Here is a 20,670-nt window from a genome sequence, read left to right on the forward strand (position 1 = left end):
AATAATTCACATTCTTTGGTGAGATCCGTATCATCTGCGCCCATCCTTGCTGCCCTTACCATCTGTCCTTTAACCACAGCCTTCTTCTGGTGGTAAGGGTGGCTACTGGAGAAATGCAAGAAGGCATTCCAGTACGTAGATTTTCTATAAATCATAGGGTGGATACTGGAGAAATGCAAGAAGGCATTCCAGTACGTAGATTTTCTATAAATCATAGGGTGGATACTGGAGAAATGCAAGAAGGCATTCCAGTACGTAGATTTTCTATAAATCATAGGGTGGATACTGGAGAAATGCAAGAAGGCATTCCAGTACGTAGATTTTCTATAAATCATAGGGTGGATACTGGAGAAATGCAAGAAGGCATTCCAGTACGTAGATTTTGTATAAATCATAGGGTGGATACTGGAGAAATGCAAGAAGGCATTCCAGTACGTAGATTTTCTATAAATCATAGTTTTATATTTGGTATTAACCCTGTCTTTAGTTAGCATAACATCAAGAAAATTGATACTGTCAAGCCCTATGTTATATGTAAATTCTAGAAAATCAGTCATAGCTGTCATACTTGAAATGAAAGTCCTAGTAAGACTTTCGTCACCCTTCCATATAAGGCACATATCATCTTGGTACCTAGTGTATCATACCACATTTTCCTGGAACATAACGTTGTTAAACAATAAGGTTCGTTCCCAATGTGCCATTACGCAATTCACAAAGCTTCCACCACAAGGTGACCCCATAGCGACACCTGTATTTTGGAGGAAAAGTTGTCCGTTAAACATCATGTAGTTATTAGATAAAACTATATCCAACAATGTTTCAACCAAATAGATATTATTTTCATCCACTTTTTTTGAGAACATAAATTCCCTAGTCCATGCTATCCCCAAAGTCTGTGGGATCACTGTGTACAAATCTTTTACATCAGTTGTAAGAAAGATGTAATTATCACTATATTTAAGTTTATTTATATTCTCTAAAAAACTCCAGGAATCCCTACAAATGTGGGGCTCGTCTTTAATAAGGGGTTTAAGAATGTTATCAATACATTTAGCACAGACATATGTTATTGATCCTCTGCCATCAACTATGGGTCTAAATGGTGGGTCCACATAACTCTTATGCAACTTAGGAGACCCAAACAACAACAGGAATCAGGGTCAGAGGAAGAATCGTCGCAACCAGTGAAGGAGATGATAGTAGTAGACCAAGAAGGACCACACATCCTTCTAAGTACACAAGGGGACTTTAAAATATTTAATTATACAATCCTAACAATAGAGCAAGACGTGGTCGATTTCTTTGCAAAAGGACTGTCTTTTGTCCCAGATAGAAGGGCTTATGTGGTCAGGACTATTATTGATTTGAAACTGTTTGTACGCAAGTTAAACCTTGTTTCCTTAATGGGAACAAACTCCTCACTTACAAGCACCTTGAGGGTATCTAGTGTGTTCAACCCTCCCTTACATAGGACATTAAGTATGTTTGAGAAAATGTGTGAAATGGATTTAAGAGCAATAATAAGTGAATCACACATTAGGGAAAGAACAAAAACTAACATTACAAAGAGAGAAATGGAATTTGTAGATTTAGTAAATCAATGTAATATCAGGGTTATGAAACCAGACAAGGGAGGGGCTTGGTCTTTATGGACCAAAGTGACTATGATAGAAGAATGGACAATTATTTATCCACAGATGTATACAAACATGTGAGCATCAATGAGGTTAATGGGGCCTATAAAAAATCAGGGGTATGCTTAATAATTTATTTTTGGAAGGAGCCATTGACATTGACATGTACCAGTATTTGTCAATGTCTGCCCCAAAAATCCCTGTGTTATTTGGGTCTCCTAAGTTGCATAAGAGTTATGTGGACCCACCATTTAGACCCATATGACAGCTATGACTGATTTTCTAGAATTTACATATAACATAGGGCTTGACAGTATCAATTTTCTTGATGTTATGCTAACTAAAGACAGGGTTAATACCAAATATAAAACTATGATTTATAGAAAATCTACGTACTGGAATGCCTTCTTGCATTTCTCCAGTATCCACCCTTACCACCAGAAGAAGGCTGTGGTTAAAGGACAGATGGCAAGGGCATCAAGGATGGGCGCAGATGATACGGATCTCACCAAAGAATGTGAATTATTGAAATTAATGTACATCAAAAGAGGCTATCCGGAAGTATTTATAAGGGAAATCATGTTGGAGGTGAATGCAAAGAGAAGTTCAGGGCATTTTAGACCATTACTATGTAATAGTAATAGCAATAATTCTGGTATAACAGCAGAACAGCATAGTATAAGTACGATGTCCCAAACTAAAAGTTTGAGTGTAAATTTTCCATTTACTTACTCTATTGATTATAAGAAAATAAGGGACATTTTCTCTAAAAATTGGACAATTATCCTAGAAGATAATGGTTTGAGTAAAGTTTTGGGTTTAAAACCAGGATTTATTTACAGAAGGGGCACAAATCTAAAATTCCTGCTTGAGAAAAATAAGAACTATAAGAAAGCCATAGGGATGAATAAATGTGGAACATGTCCGCAATGTAAATTTATAAAACCAAGTAACCAAGTATTCATCAGGGACAAGCCATATGGAATTAATGGGAAATTTAATTGTGAATCTAAGGGGGTGGTGTATGTTGCATGTTGTGAAATATACCCATCATACTATATTGGAAAAATGGAAAGGAAAATTAGACAAAGAATATATGAGCACCAATATTGTATTAATAGGGGGGATACCACAAATCATCTTTTTCTTTTGGCTGTTCCCATTAGGGGTCGCCACAGCAGATCACCTGTTTCCATTTCTTCCTGTCCTCTGCATCTTGCTCTGTCACAACAACCACCTGCATGTCCCCTCTCACCACATCCATAAACCTTATCTTAGGCCTTTCTCTTTTCCTGTTACCTGGTAGCTTCATCCTTAGCATCCCTCCTCAGCACATGTCCAAACCAATGTAATCGTGCCTCTCTGGCTTTGTCTCCAAACCTTCCAACCTGGGCTGACCTTCTAATATACTTATTCCTAATCCTGTCCACCCTCGTCATACCCAGTGCAAATCTTAACATCTTTAATTCTGCCATGTCCAGCTCAAACCCCTTCCTTTTTGTCAATGCCACTGTCTCCAACCCATATAATATAGCTGCTCTCACTACCCTCTTGCAGACCTTCCCTTTTACTCTTACAGGTACTCGTCTGTCACAAATCACTCCTGACACTCTTCTCCACCCACTCCATCCTACCTGTACTCTTTTCTTCACCTCTCTTCCACACTCACCGTTACTCTGAACTATTGACCCAAAGTATTTAAAGTCATCCACCTTCGCCACCTCTACTCCTTGCATCCTCACCATTCCTCTATCCTCCCTCTCATTCACACACATATATTCTGTCTTAGTCCTGATGACCTTCATTCCTCTTCTCTCTAGAGCATATCTCCATCTCTCCAGGGTCTCCTCCACCTGTTCCCTACTCTCACTACAGATCACAATGTCATCTGCAAACATCAGAGACCACGGGGACTCCTGTCTGATCTCGTCTGTCAACCTGTCCATGACCATTGCAAATAAGAAAGGGCTCAGAGCTGATCCTTGATGTAACCCCACCTCCACCCTAAACGCATCTGTCACTCCCACCACAGACCTCACCGCTGTCACACTACCCTTGTACATATCCTGTACCACTCTTACATACTTTTCTGACACTCCTGACTTCCTCATACAATACCACAACTCCTGTCTAGGCATCCTGTCATATGCTTTCTCTAAGTCTACAAAAACACAATGCAACTCCTTCTGACATTCTCTGTTCTTCTCCATCAGCACTCTCAGAGCAAGGATCGCATCTGTAGTGCTCTTTCCCGGCATGAAACCATACTGATGGTGGGGGGGGGATACCACAAATGCATTGGCAAAACATATAATTGAGAACCCAGATCATAAGTTTTCCTACAAGGTAATACAAGTGAAGTATGAGATGAGAGGTGGACCATGGCAGCTGAAACTAGAGGAGAACGAATTAATGTGGCAAATTCGAACTTCAGCACATATTCCACCAGGGTTAAATGAGTATGCATCAATTAAAAGTATTTTGAAGTTAAAAGCTTTGCGTAGATGAAAATGAGTTAAACACATGAAAGTATATATATATATATATATATATATATATATATATATATATATATATATATATAAGAATGTATACATTTATATGTGTGTTACACTAGCTTACAAATTAAGAAATGGTATATGATAAATAAACAAGAAATAAATAATAAAAAATAATGTGGTTAGTATCAACTAATGGACACACATATAATATATATATATTTGAGTAATTTATTAGGTTATGGTAGAAATATATAAATATACATATAAGTGTAAGTCTGTAGTGCTAGCTATGTAGCTGATTTAGTTGGTCAAAATGATTAGAGGACTGTATTGGCGAGGTAGAGCTTGAAGTTGGGTAGTAATGGAGGAATATATACATATATATATATATATATATATGTGTGTGTGCGTTTTATAGGGGGAGGGTGGCCTAATGGTTAAGGTGTTTGCCTTACAAACACAAGGTGCAGGGTTTGAGTCTCACAAGGGATAATTGGGCTAGGCTTAAAATGGCTCGCAAGAGCAGTTAGCTTAGTACTAACCTATGAACCTATATATATATATATATATATATATATATATTTTTTTTTTTTTTTTTGAGTAGGCAATGCTGTGACTAAGTCTAAAATATTGAAGCATGAGTAAAACCAAAATATATAAAAATATTAATGAAGGTCCCAAAAAAGAAGGGGCACTTTAAGAAGGCTCCATAATAGTTGTGCATTTAGGTGTGTATTAAAAAGTGTCACCAAGGCTCTGGTTTAATAATTAATAATAAATGATGGAATATTAGTTAAATTATATGTTTTTTAATATTGTACATAATTGCTCCTTATAGTGAGGAGTGTATAGCTTAGATGAGCTCATTTATTTGTATAGTAATGAATGTCATGTTTTAAAGGTTTTAACTTAAATAAGTATTTTATATAATGTAATTGTTTTTGTTAATTGAATTACTGATGCTTAGATTTGTATATAAGGTGAGGATTACAGAGTATAATTTGTCTGAAGAAGTTGGGGCGGAGACCCCTTCGAAAGCGCTCACAATAAATTTGGCGTTTTAACGCTCGCTGTCTTATTGAGTTATATCCTTCTGATTACACTTGCATTTAAGTTTTTGTTTTTTCCAATTTGTAATGAGTAATAAAAGTGTGAGGGGTAGCCCACGTTGCTACTGCATAAATATTATCAAGTGGGACCCTGGCCTGAAAGGCTGCAGAGGTAGACTGAGATCTGGTAGAATAAGCCTTGATTTTTAAGGGTAAAGGTCTACCCTCAGAATTGTAAACATGAGCTATACAGCTAGAAATCCAATTAGAGTGCGCTACGTTGGAAACTGGTAAGCCTGACCTGGATTTGGAGAAGGAAATGAATAATTGACCTGATTTCCTTAGTCCGGTGCAAATAAAAACGTAATTGCCTATGGACATTCAGCTGATGAAACCAGTATTCAGCTGCGTTGGAACGATTTGGAAAGAACACCGAAAGCTCTATGGACTGATTCAAGGTGGCATGAGAACAGACCTTGGGGACAAAGGCGGGATTAGTACGAAGGGACACCCTGTCTTTGTGAAAAATCAGGTAAGGGGGTTTTCACAGACAATGCTTGTAACTCTGACACCCATCTGGCCGACGTGATAGACACCAGAAACAAAGTCTTCCAAGACAGGAATTTCAAAGGGGATTAATGAGAAGGCTCAAAGGGCGAAGAAGTTAATTTTGATAACACAATTTAAATCCCATGAGGCAATAGGTTCTTGAAAGGGGGGTCTTAACAAAGTGGCACCTTTAAGGAAAGTTTTGCACAGCCTATGTGACATAAGTTTAGAATCTTGAAAGCTTAGATGAAAATTTGAAATCGCTGCCAACTGAACTCTAATAGTGACAGCCGCAGATCCCTGGTGAAAAAGTTCAGACAGGAATTCCAAAACCACTCGAATGGAGGCAGTGCAGTGTAAGGGTCAACATTAATTTTGTCGACCCAGATAGAGAATCTTCTCCATTTACTTGAATATAGTCTCCTAGTTGAAGGTTTATGAGAAGATGTAAGGATATGAGTCACGGAGGGTGAGAAGTCATGAAGCCTGACTAGGGATGGAACTGGCGCAGCCACCCTGTCAATGAGGGTGTGTAAGGAGGGGTGAAGCAAACCTGACATGCGAGTCAACAGGTCTGGAACGGAGTCCAGAATCCAAAGACCGTCTAGGAGAAGAGGCCCGAGGAAGGGGAACCAAACCTGACGATGCCAGTAAGGAGCAATGAGGATCAGTTTGCTTCCCAGCCATTTCACTTTCTGAATAACCTTGGGCATGAGAGGAAAAGGAGGAAAAGCATAAAGGAGACCCAGGGGCCTTTTCTTGGTGACTCCCCCAGAGGGGGGATGAGGGAGAAGTAGCTGCTGCATTTGGCATTGATTGGGATGGCAAAGAGATCACAGTAAGGCTGTCCCCATCTGCGGAAAATCTGTTCCGCTGTTTCCTGTTTCAGAGACCACTCATGACGCATCAGGATAGCCCGGCTGAGCTTGTCGGCTATCACGTTGGTTGTCCCTGGAATGTGCGTTGCCACCAGAAAACATTGGGAAGATATCGCCCATTTCCAAACTTGCATGGCCTCTTCACAGAGTGGATAAGATCTGGTTCTGCCCTGTCTGTTGATATACCATACTACCGACATGCTGTCTGATTATATTGCAATAGTCCCCAGAGTCAGAAGGTCATGAAGTGCTTGCAACATCAGAAGCACCACCCTCATCTCTAGAACGTTGATATGCAGGTGAGCCTTATGATCTTGCCATGTGCCTTGGACAGTCCTGCCTAGATAATGCCCCCCCACCCTATCTGTGAGGCACCCGTGGTCACAGTGGCAATGGGTTGGTGAAGAACAAATGAAGTGCCCGTGGTTAGTCCACCAAAGGAGATCCTTCTTGCAAGAGTCTGTCTGCAGAATGTGATGAGATAATGGTAGGTGCTGAAAGGACCATTGGGACGACAAGAGCCACTGAAGAATCCTCATGTGTAGTCTGGCTAGTGGCACTACTAAAATGGTGGAAGCCATGGGTCCCTAGAAGCTGCAGAATAGTCTTGGCTTTGACCTTTCGTAAGGGGAGAAGACACTGAATTTGAAGAACCAGATTCTCTGCCCTTTCTACAGGAAGATGAGCCAACATGTCTACTGTGTCTATCTCTGTGCCTATAAAAATCACAGATTGAGAGGGCAATAAGGCATATTTTTCCCAATTTATAGAAATTCCCAGCTGGGCATAAAGCTGAATGGTTGCATCCCTGGTTTGAAGGAGTAGATGCCTGGTGGGGGTGATCAAGAGTCAGTTGTCCAGATACAGAAACACCTGGAATCCTCGATGTCTCAGGTAAGCTGTCACTACCACAATACACTTGGTGAACCCCCTTGGGGCTGTGGTGAGACCAAAGGACAAAGCACAAAACTGGTAATGACTGGCTCCCAGCTGGAAGCGTAGATGACTCCTCGACGCCCTGTCCATTTTTATGTGGTAGTAGGCATCTTGGAGATCTATTGAGCACATCCAACTGTCTTTCCCTAACAGCGGGAGGATAGACTGCAGTGTCACCATCTGGATCTTGCCCTTCTTTACTGATTCATTCAATCTGCTGAGGTCCAGAATGGGCCACCAGTCCCCTGTACATTTTGGCACTAAAAAGAATCAGAAGTAAGTTCCGGATCCTATTTGGTCTACTGGGATGGTTTGGATGATTCTTTCTGACAGCAACTTGCTGACCTCCACAGTTGCCTGACCCCTGTGATTGGGTGGAACATCTGGGATCCGCCTGGGAACAAAAGGTGGAAGAGAAAAGAGTATGACATAACCTCTGGTAATAATTCTTTGTACCCACTTCTCTTGAGTGATACCCAGCCAGGCTTCTGGATACAAAGAAATGCGACCCCTGACCGGCCCCAGAGAAGCACATTCGGGCCCCACATCAGGAGCGCTGGTAAGGCCGGCCCTGAAAGGAATTGCGACCTCCCTAGTTTTGCGGACCGCCCCGGCCTCTAGGGCGACGTCTACCATTTCCTACTCCTCCTCTGCCTCTGAAGGAGGAGTCACCCTGTGCATCCTGGAAAAACCTCTGGGACTTCTTGAACCACATCTTACCACCCCTCTGACCCTTAGGGTATGGTCTAGAGGGAACAGTAAAACGTACTCCCATGGCAGAGAGTGTTTTTCCTTCTTGCTCGCACTGGGTGAGAGTGTCCTTTACCTTGGGTCCAAACAATGAGGAACCGTCGAAGGGGGCATTGGTAAAGGTAGACTTGAACGGTTCCACAAAGTTACACAAACGCATCCAGGAATGACTCCTTAGGGAAATTTCTGAACCCGCTGCTCTACTTGCTCCATCAGCTGCATACGAAATAAGCCACATGGAAGAGTTGACAATACACTTTCAAGGTGGACAACTGGGCAGACACCTTGTCAGGGACTCCCTCAGTACATGTACCTTGTTGAGAATCTCCTAACTCTTTAAGGAGATCTCTCTGAAGCCTCGTGAAGTGAGTAAGGTAGTTCAGCGATCTAAGGGTAAATGCCGCTGAAGAAAAGATACGCTTCCCGTATCTGTCCATCGTTCGAGACTCCTTACTCGACGAATGAAAAGAAGAAGTCTCAGCTAGTTCATTCTTAGTGGCCGCTGCCACCACCATGGCATCTACGGGAACACCTTTAGACAAAAAAATCTTTTTCTGGGGGGGGTAGAAAGAAACTTATTTGGTCTCCTGGGGACTGGCTCCATGGCATCAGGAATATCCCACACCTTTTGACTAACTAGCTCCATCAGTTCGTTGAAGGGTGGAGACACCCAAGAGGCTGAAAGTTGAGACCCAAAAGCCTTCAGGTACACTGACTCCTCATCAGAAGGAGTGACAGTGGGCCAGCCACACCTCTGTTTAAGGATTTCCAGGATGTCTATGAAGGAGACATCATCAGAGGACAACTTGGGGGACCCTTCCGACTCCTCGTGGTCAATGTCAGAGGTCAGAGACTCATCCTGGGAGCCTACATGCTTCCTCTTACATGTTCTCTTCCGTGGGGGCTCCTCAGAAGGATATTCCGGGGAGGTCTCGGAAGAGTGGGGGCCACCAGCCAGTGGTTCTTGAGACTGAGGATCTCTGCTGTCCACTGAGGGAGTAGGAGCTGAGACAGAAGTAGGTGCCTTAGGGGGAAGAGTGTCAGTACCTCTGGTAGGAGCTGACGATCGGGGCAGCACACTCCTCATCATCTCGAATGCCGACCTCTCCGGCTACGAAGACCTCCCCAGCTCCGAGGAGGTTGAGGATGCCATCGGCTCCAGAGCTATCAGCTCCGAGATAGACAAAGGGTCTGAACTCACCCTCACCGATGTGCCGAGAGGAAGACTCAGAACTGATAAAGTTCAGTTCCAAGCATCCCTGTCGGGGCTGACAGGGAAGCTTCGGCCCCTAGATACTACGGATGGTGCAGAGAGTGTTGGAGTAGAACTTGGCACCGAAACAGCCACAGGGGGAGCTGGAGCAGAAGGTTCCACCAGTGGTACCAAACACTCCAGCTCCGAAAGACCAGGAGGAATGATCTAATGGGGCTGAATGGACTCAAGTGGCTCCAGAACCGACTGGGTCGGAGCCAATAGCAGTTTAGGCAAAGCAGGATCTCTGAAGTATCGGAGACTTCAATATAGGGGAGACCGGTAGAGGATCCATAGACCATCTCCGTGAAATGGTCTCAGCGGTCGGCTCCTAAATACTTGGAACCGACCCTGTAATCACAGTAGTGCTCTCAATCGGCACCAAGCTCTGTGGAGCCAATGAGGTAGTGGACTTATCCATTTTAGTGATTTTAAGAGGTGGCTCCGAGACACCAGCTGGTGCCGGGGAGGGCCTCTTAGAGGACTTTTCCTTTTTAGATCCCAGAGATTTAGAAGAAGCAGAAGAGTTAGCCAGATCTTCCTCAAAGCAAGGTTTAAGAAGACCTTTTAGGATGAGCTTATTTTTACATTCTTGCAACATCCTAGCACTGTAAGAGTGACAAAATAGGCAGGTTTCCTGTAAGTGGATGTCCCCTAGACAGTAAACGCAGTTGCTGTGGCCATCCGTGATGGACAACTTCTGTGAGCATTTAATACATTTCTTAAAGCCAGACGGCTTATGGTCCTTACTTTCTTTGGACATTCTCACAGAGATGGGCACACACACACAGAAAGAAGAAAAGAGACAGGACTAGGTCTTCTAATTTAAATGGGCCTAGCCCTGCAGGAAAGAGAAAGACACCACGAGGACTAGGTCCTCTAACTTAAATGGGCCTAGCCTGGGGCAAGGAAAGGAACGGAAAACAACTAGGTCTTCTAACTAAAACAGACCTAGTTAAGATACAAAGGCAGGAAAGTCACACACTCAAACAGGAATACAGTGAAACTTTCAATATATTAAATAAGAAAACAGAACCGCATTCTGACAACACCACTAATCAAAGACTTATGACGAAAGAAACAGAACAGAACCTCGTTCTGTTAACGATACTAACAATTTAGCAAGCGGGAATCCGCCAAAACTTAGACTAGCCCCTTAGAACAACACACAGCCCAACTGAACGCAAAAGGCGCCTACCATTACTAATCTATTAACACGAAAACCAAAACATAGGATACAAATACAAGCAAACCAAAAGGCCAATTTACCAAAAGATTGCACACAAAGGCGCAATTATAAAGGTAACTATACTAAACTATGCTAAACAAATATGATATAACAGATTAGACTAGAAAGTACAAAAATTATGAATAAATTCAAAAAACTTCGCCAGAGCCAAAGAGAAGCACAACCGAACTCGTCGACGCGGCAAACGAGATCTGGGGATTGTACTGGTGCACCATGGGATACCTACCTAGCCATCAACCAACTAGAAGACTTCCAGCTTGTAAATAAGCTGAGTGGGAGCCAAGGATCGGCTCCAATCCCATATGTAAGAATGAAGGTGAGATAGGACTACAGAACATTATCACTTTTGGCAAGAAACAAGGGATAGTGTGAACAGCATCATATACTTTGAAAAATTGTTTCCTGGATTTCAGTGACAGCGATTCTAAGTATGCAACACCCTCTCACTGTCAGATTGTGGACAGGGGAAAAACATAAGCAAATTAATAGACTGATTAAGTGACAACTCATTAACCACCTTAGGCATTAATGGAGGATTAGTACGCAAGGACACCCTGTCCTCATGGAATATCAAAAAAGGCGGACAAGCCATAAGTGCTTGCGACTCAGACACTTGTCTGGCAGAAGTAAGAGCTAATAAAAGAACTGTCTTCTAAGAACAATGTTGCAAGGAAGCTGAAACAGCAGGCTGAAAAGGAGCCTTAGTCAATTTCTCTAGAACAAAATTAAGATCTCAGGGAGGAGGAGGAACAGGTTTCCTGGAGGTCTAATGTTAAGGACGCCTTTAAGAAATTGCTTAGCCTCAAATCTAGAAGCCAAAGGAGATGCTGATAAGTGGGCCTTAATAAAAGAATAGGCCAAACGAGGATTCAGCAACTCACACAAATAAGAGAGAACCAAAATAACATACACAGTAAGTGGGTCATGGTTACGTCGGAGATACCAAATAAAAAACCTCTTCCATTTACATAAGTAGGATTTCCTAGTAGTAGCTTTCCTGGCCTCCTGCAGCATGTCCTCAGAAAAAAGGTTTCTATAAGGAATCAAAACTCTATCACCCACAGTGTCAGTTGAGGAAGAAGAAAAAAATCCCTAAGTCTCTTTTCAGATTCAGAGAAGTCCTGACATTCCCAGAGATTTAGAAGAAGCAGAAGAGTTAGCCAGATCTTCCTCAAAGCAAGGTTTAAGAAGACCTTTTAGGATGAGCTTATTTTTACATTCTTGCAACATCCTAGCACTGAAAGAGTGACAAAATAAGCAGGTTTCCTGTAAGTGGATGTCCCCTAGACAGTAAACGCAGTTGCTGTGGCCATCCGTGATGGACAACTTCTGTGAGCATTTAATACATTTCTTAAAGCCAGACGGCTTATGGTCCTTACTTTCTTTGGACATTCTCACAGAGATGGGCACACACACACAGAAAGAAGAAAAGAGACAGGACTAGGTCTTCTAATTTAAATGGGCCTAGCCCTGCAGGAAAGAGAAAGACACCACGAGGACTAGGTCCTCTAACTTAAATGGGCCTAGCCTGGGGCAAGGAAAGGAACGGAAAACAACTAGGTCTTCTAACTAAAACAGACCTAGTTAAGATACAAAGGCAGGAAAGTCACACACTCAAACAGGAATACAGTGAAACTTTCAATATATTAAATAAGAAAACAGAACCGCATTCTGACAACACCACTAATCAAAGACTTATGACGAAAGAAACAGAACAGAACCTCGTTCTGTTAACGATACTAACAATTTAGCAAGCGGGAATCCGCCAAAACTTAGACTTGCCCCTTAGAACAACACACAGCCCAACTGAACGCAAAAGGCGCCTACCATTACTAATCTATTAGCACGAAAACCAAAACATAGGATACCAATACAAGCAAACCAAAAGGCCAATTTACCAAAAGATTGCACACAAAGGCGCAATTATAAAGGTAACTATACTAAACTATGCTAAACAAATATGATATAACAGATTAGACTAGAAAGTACAAAAATTATGAATAAATTCAAAAAACTTCGCCAGAGCCAAAGAGAAGCACAACCAAACTCGTCGACGCGGCAAACGAGATCTGGGGATTGTACTGGTGCACCATGGGATACCTACCTCGCCATCAACCAACTAGAAGACTTCCAGCTTGTAAATAAGCTGAGTGGGAGCCAAGGATCGGCTCCAATCCCATATGTAAGAATGAAGGTGAGATAGGACTACAGAACATTATCACTTTTGGCAAGAAACAAGGGTTAGTGTGAACAGCATCATATACTTTGAAAAATTGTTTCCTGGATTTCAGTGACAGCGATTCCAAGATCTTCCTAGCACCAGCCAAGGACAAGGTCTTCCTAAGTAAGTGTTGAGGGGAGCAGAAGCAGCTGGTTCAAAAGACTGTCAGGATTAACTTGCATAAAACATAGATGAAGTTACATGGTGGGGTAATGTCCCTCCCTCCTGTATGGGGTCTAAGCAGCAGCACCTGTTTTAAAATTAGTTTCACTGGTGAGTGAGAATAAAAGGGAGGATCAATAGGCACACAAGCATTAAAGATGCGTAGTACAGGTCTGCTCTGTACAGGCCTGACAGATGATACTGGACCAGTAACAATCACTGCGAAACTCCGTTGTCATAAGAATGATGTGTGTGTGTGGTGCTTGTCTTCCTAGGGCTGCGTGGAAGGATAGGGGCAGACAGAACACCTTGTCTTCTTGGGAAAAAGGACCTCAACTACTCTGTGCCCAGCAAAGTTCCCAGACACACCACTTTCTGTGATGGAATCAAGTTGGACTTTGGCTGAATTAAGAGAAAGACTGACAGAGACCCAGACTCGGGTGTGCTAATAAGCCCTTTTGAATCTCCTCCAAAGAATCTGTTTGAACCAAGTAATCATCCAGGAAGGGATAAATGAGGATAACCTTTGTCATTCAAAAGGCTATTACTGGAGCTGGACATTCTGCAGCAGGCAGGCTGCTGTACAAGGAAGGAAACTAGAATCATTTTAAGAACTTTGTGTGCCTTGGCAATGGGATTATGAAGGTAAGTATCTTTTAGGTCCATATTTTTCAGTAATGCTTGAAGGAATAATAAGGTTAGATAGCCTTGATGGGTCACTATTTTAAATTATGCAATAATTAAGTACTTGCTTAGCTTGAAGTAGTCCAAAACAGGTCTCCACCTGCCTTCTTTTCTGGCACTAGGAACAGCCTTGAGTAAGAAACCTTTGTTTTTATCATCTTCTGGTACCCTCTCTATCACTTCCTGGTTTAGTAGACACCTAAGTGGGGGTATTCTACCAGTCCTTGGTTTAGGGGACACTTGAGAGGGAGGGGCATGGTCACCTATATTTTTTTTTCTTTTTTTTATGCAGAGAATACCACCAAACTTTGCTTTGAAACTGTAGACTGTAGCCCTGTCTCAAAATGCTCAGGACTCACTTGTCCTGAATGACCATCTCCAATTTGTTTACAAATAGTTTTAGATACCCTTTTATCCTAGATAGAGGTGAAAGGGGCAGGTGACCAAAGTCCGGAGTTGGGAATGGTTGGCCTGGGATTTCATATATTGACATATATATATATATATATATATATGTATGTGTGTGTATATACATATGTGTATTTACCAGAAAGGCTCATCCAGACTCTGCTACACTTTGCTGTGAAGGAAAGGTTAGTTTGCTGTTATTTTTTGTATTTCTGTATTGCCTTTCTATATTTTGAATACTGTAGTTTGTTTTCTTTACCTTGTGTTTTACTTGCATTCTGTTTTAACAGCATATTACAACTTCAAAAGAGACCACAGCTCTCTCTGTTCTGAGTCAGGCAGAATTTTTCCCTCCCTCCCTCCCACCCATTTAAGTTGTCTTGTTAAATACCACTGTCTTTCTAGTTGCCCGCCTCTTATGTTAATCTGACCATATATCTCATTTCTCTCTACTTTCACTGGCTTATGTGAGTAATCACAAAACCATCACTTTTGAAATCCCACCCCTTCAATTATTTAAATTTATTGGCCATCCTACAGTATTTCATAGTACCAAAATACAAAAGTAACCACCCCTTTCAGTCCATCTTGCTGTTTTAAAAATAGTAACTCTCCACTAAACCTTAACTTTTTAAACAGGTAAAACTCAAGTTACCTACTTTCATATCTAACTTCTCTAGTGCACACTGCAGAGTGCATTCTTTTCAATCTTACCTTTAAGCATCCCTGTTACTAGCACTTTCTCTAATACCTAAAAGATCATCTCTACTTGACTCCAAGTAGACTTTTCTCTATCTGTTAAACCTAGTACTTGCTCCTACAGTACTTATTACCTTGATACGGCACTCTTATAGATAGCACCCCAAAAAGGCAAACCCCCATTCCTCGGTCAACCACATCCCCGGAATCTCTTTTAAAGTTTTTGTCTAGTCCTTCTAGCATGTCGAGGGATCAGTTGCTAGTGTCCTCTCCTGCTCAGCTGGTGAACCTGGGAATATTGAGGCAATGTTACAATTGCCTCATGTACACAGACAACCCTCTCCTCCTCCCACAAAACACAAATACATGCGAGATGCAACTATACGGCCAAACTGGAGGCTGAGCTCTCTCAACATAGGACTGGCAAGACCAGTCAGGAGGAGAAGGTTACCACACACACTATAGACCCAGTCTCACATAGTACCATCACAACCTCAAATCATACACATAAACACACAAAGACATACTCGGCTCTGATCAAAAATCTACCAAAACAGCAGAGGCCACCAAAGCAGACACCCAAACAACCACCACCTCAGAACACAACACCTGCAACACATAGACCTCACAGTCAGAGTGTCAAACAGTCACAGCCCTTAAGGCCAAACACAATGCCAGACACACTAGTCATTGGTGACTCCATAGTCAGACACACTGACGCCCGCTCACCAGACTGAGTAAGGAGAAGGTCACAGTAAGCTGCCTGTCGGGCTAGAATCCGCCACATAACGCAAGCACTCAGGTCTCTCAACAGCAGGTACAAATACGACTCAGTCATTGTCCACGCTGGTGTAAACGACCTGAGACGCACCTCCTTGGACTACATGAAAAGAGACATTGAGGAGCTCTCTGATTATGTAGCCCAGGCAGGTATGACCCTGACCTTGAGCAGTATCCTACCTTCACCAAGAATGATGCCACAATACAGAGATAAGATGATCAGCTTTAACAATTGGCTTAAACTCTGGTGTCATTCAAAGGGGATCCAATGTCTGTCTGCCTGGGATGACATGCTGGACAAGCCACGCTGCTTTGCAAGGGACGGCTTGCACCTGTCACCCTTGGGATTCCGGATATTGGCAAAGGCTCTTGCCACCCCCATAGTGCCTTTTTAGGCAAGGCTCAAATTCTAAACCTACCACCCTAGAACACAAAAAGGAAAAAACTAAGGGTAATGCTGCTCAATGCCAGAAGTCTAAATCTCAAAATGCACGCACTCGAGGCCCTTCTCAGTATGGAGAACATCGATGTCTGTGCAGTGACAGAAACCTGGTTCAAGGCTCCTGAGAGCACCCCAGCACTATCAGGTTTTACCTCTTATCATGCGTCCGCCCCAAAATCCGGACAATACCAAGAAAGGAGGGGGTATCCATATTCATCAAAGACACCCACACCTCAAGACTGGTGGCAACGCACGATGCATCGGAGACCATCCAGGTGCAATTAACCATAGGCAAGACTGCTCTGCAAATTGTAGCATGTTACAGGCCACCCTCACAAACTCAGGAACCTCACATGGCCTTCCTGAAAACACTAGAGGGATAAATGTATCACCAAACACCATCATACTAGGTGACTTCAATTACCCTAATATAGACTGGGAACACTACTCAAGCCCAAACACCCTAGCCCAAAAGTTCCTGGAATTCATAAACTCAAATGCCATGGAACAACTAGTCACCATCCCCACAAGAGGAGAAAACATACTTGATCTCATCATCACGAACATGGGAGCACAATGTTCAACACCGAAGTATACCCCTCACTGGTGAGATCAGATCACAAACTAATCTCGCTGGAGGTCCTCATCCCACCCCACCTGAAATAAAAAGACCACAGTAAAGAACTTCGAAGCCGACTTCACACTTCTAAAGACTAGTGTGGTCTCCTTTAAGGCCCCCGAGCGGAAAAAGTACTCAAGCCGCTGAATCACTTACAAATGCCTTCTACCAGCACCTGCAGGACTGCATGGATAAGGCAATCCCAAGCAAAACAAAGACTCTTTGTACCAAAGGCAAGCGTCAAGTCTGGTGGACCCCAGCCATAAACAAACTCTACAACAAAAGGAGGAAGCTACTACAAGATAGAGCAAAATCCTTAAAAGGTAAGACACCCTTGATCACTATAAGTAAAAAACTAAGAGCTCTCATAAAATCATCCAAAGCAAATTTTGAGAGAAAAATAGCTAAAGACTCAAAAGACAATCATAAGGCCTTCTTTAGCTATGTTAGAAACCTGGGAGGAAACTCCCAGATATGCTCAGAACTAGTTCAAAATTATGTGAAGATTACTGATCCTACAGACATTGCCAACATACTGGCTGACAGGTTCAGTGCAAACTTCTCCCCCCCCCAAAAAGGAGAGATATCTATACCAAGCGATTGCAGCCCCCCAAACATCTCCAACGCCCAAGTGAGAACTGCTCTCTCCAAAGCAAAAACACAGCATCCATGGGACCTGATGGTGTCCCCGGCTGTGTGCTCCACGAACTCAACGAGGAATTAAACCCACAGCTAGGACAGCTGTTTAATCATAGTCTTACCTCTGGATACGCACTCCAGGAGTGGCGCACTGCAACTGTGGTCCCACTTCACAAAGGCGGTGCCTCCACCGACCCTGGAAATTACCGCCCATTAGCTTGACAAGCCTTATCTGCAAAGCCATGGAGAGGATCATAATGGACCTCACAAATAAAGACATAGGGAATTTGCAGACTTTGGATCCATCCCAGTTTGGCTTTGTCAAAGGCAGATCATGCCTTCTAAACTTGGTTGACTTTTGAAACAGTCACCAAAGCCATTGATGAGGAAAGGCAGTCCATACAGCCTACCTCGATCTGGCGAAGGCCTTCGATACAATACCCCACTCGGGTATCATTGAAAAACTCATCAGCTTAAATGTTAACCCATACATCACAAGATGGGTTGCAAACTGGCTGAGTGACAGAACCCACAGGGTCAGAGTTGCTGGCGCCATGTCAGACTCAAAGCCTGTCACAAGTGGTGTACCACAGGGCTCAGTCCTGGGCCCACTCTTGTTTGGCATCTACTTTTCTGAAGTACAAGCAAACACAGGAGGGTTATGGCTGACAAAGTTTGCAGATGACTGCAAACTGGGCCATAGTAGAAAACACATCTGACACAGATATCCTTCAGAAGGGTCTCACAGAAGCGGATAACTGGTGCCAGAGCCATGGCCTAAAGTTAAATGCCAAAAATGCATAGTCATACCCTTCGGGAAAAACAAGGTTACCCCTAGCTACCAAATAGGTGGCAATCCACTGAGCACAGAAGAAGTTATCAGGGACCTGGGGACCCAGGTTGATAGTAGTCTGTCATTCGACACCCATGTAGCTAAAGTAGTTAGGAAGACCTTCTACATTGCCCACCTTATCATGAAGGGATTCTCATCTAGATCAAGGGAGGTCATAGTCTCCCTATACTCATCACTCATCAGACCAATGATTGAGTACAATGCCCCATTCGAATGTATCTGACCCGACACTTGCAGCAGCTGGAGAGGCCACAAAAGTTCCTCACCAAAAGGATAAAGGGTCTCAAACATCTGTCCTATGCTGCCCGACTGAAAGAACTCCAGCTCTATTCAGTCGCACCGCTTGCTCAGAGGTGACCTTTGCCTAACATACAAGGCCATGTCAAACCCAGATTTGATGAATATGCTTCACCTAAAAAATCTAGATCCGTCAGAGCCACAAGGGCGGAGACTTAAACCTCGACACGGCTATTAATAGGACGTGCTGGAGGGATAGATTCATCACCCAAAGACTCCTATGCTGTGGAATAAAATCCCGGTATATGTGAGGCAGAGCACCTCGCTGGCCTTGTTCAAGAGAAATCTTGACCAATGGATGGGAGATCGCAGATATACCCCAGGGATTACCTCAGTGTCACTGCTCAACAGAGGCACAGCAAAATAATGGGTATAGTTCCCCATACTAAAGGGGTGGCGTAAGCCACAAAACTATGGGCTAGGCTTGTAAATGCCCTCGGGCAGATAGCCTAGTATGAACCTATGAACCTATATATATAAGTGTATATACATGTGTATATATATATATATATATATATATATATATATATATATATATATATATATATATATATATATATATACACACACATACACACACACACACATATATATATATATATATATATATATATATACACACACACACAAAAAAAAACGGGTCTATGTCAGATCAACTTTTCAGAAACTCGAAAAAATATCTACTTTTCCATGTTTTTACAGGGGGCAAGCCCCCCTGCAACCCACGCAAATTACATATTACATATACCAACTCCGAGACTGCACTACAGTGAGGAAAAGGGTAAATTTCCTGATCCTCGCTGTACCATGATCTCCATTCAAAAGCCTTGAGTTTTCAAAAACTCCAACATATGGTCTCAACCATATGGAGTTCGAGTTTCTGAAGGGACCCATACATAACATATTATAGTATACACATTTATCCTTAACTATGTGGTCCAGGTCTTGTCTCAAAAGGATCCAAGAATGATAGGTTCAAAGGTTGTCTTGGTACTGAATCAGAAGTAATGCTCTCTTGACAATTAAACCAATACTAAGAGGGAAAAAAATTGAATGAAATAATAGCAAAACTTAACAATCAATAGATCCGTAGAACAAATACAAAGAAGCTGTGTATTCATTTCCAAATTAAAGTTACCCATTAAGGAGAAAACTATCCATCAAGCAAAATGGAAAACAGTTTAAAACTAAATATTTGCAAATTACTTTGAAAGGACTACAACAAAAGTAATTAAATGATTTTCTAGTGCACAAAACATGATACAGACTCATGAGAGCTGTGAGCTTCGGCAGAAGTCCCACTTGCACCATCTTGTTTCGTAGCCCAGTGTCAAATGAGAGGTTCAGCAGAAGTCGAAGAACAATGTTTAGCAGATCTTCATGTTCACAGGGTACGAGCTTAGCTAGTTTCTCAACAATATTCATTTCTGCCTGTAATAGAAAACAGGATAAATATAAAAAGCATAATGTAACAACAGTGTTCACTCACATAAAAACAAACTCATGCCTGCCTACGCAATGAAAGCCACCTAACCGCAAAACACATTCAGCATACAAAATCTGAACCTTTAAATACCAAATATTTAGGACCACATATTGAATGAAACAGAGTGAAGGAAGAAAGCTTGATTAGGGGATACTGAGGAAATTACTGTCCTTCAGATCTGCTTCTGCATACAAATAAATGAACACATCAAAAGAAGAAAATATGTGGCCTGCCTGCTAAATTTGATAGTGAGTCATCGCTAGTATCTCAGAAGGATATAGTCTTTACTACTAATCAGGGGACCCACGATCAATTAATGGCTTACATGGGGGATGACACTACCCATTCAGGGGGAGAGGGAGGCAGCACTCTGTGGCTGTCCAGTGCAACAATCCCTCACAGGAAGAGTGGCACTGCAAGAGCTGGACCTAAGAGTGAGCTTCTGGTGACCAAGCTACACTGGCAGTAGTCTTCAACATGAGTGTTCGGTGGCATGCATCCACAATGGGGAGGTCATTGTGGTCCCTGTGGTGACATGGGTTGTCTATACCCCTTGCCCAAGGGAAGGGTTAGATCTGA

The 20,670-nt window shown here is 42.5% G+C and overlaps 1 protein-coding gene across 1 annotated transcript in view; it reads right to left on the minus strand.

Annotated features, from left to right (window-relative positions):
• Window positions 1–20,670, minus strand: part of KIFAP3 (kinesin associated protein 3) — a gene marked incomplete in the record, with an annotated part of 1,467,647 nt that overhangs the window by 1,004,312 nt on the left and 442,665 nt on the right. Inside the window, 1 exon segment of the mRNA XM_044085270.1 lies at window positions 19,874–20,036. Coding sequence (XP_043941205.1) covers window positions 19,874–20,036 — 163 coding nt within the window.

The sequence above is a fragment of the Protopterus annectens genome, chromosome 10.part0, assembly GCF_019279795.1.
Source record: "Protopterus annectens isolate FY-2018-M chromosome 10.part0, PAN1.0, whole genome shotgun sequence".
NCBI classification, from domain to species: Eukaryota; Metazoa; Chordata; order Ceratodontiformes; family Protopteridae; genus Protopterus; species Protopterus annectens.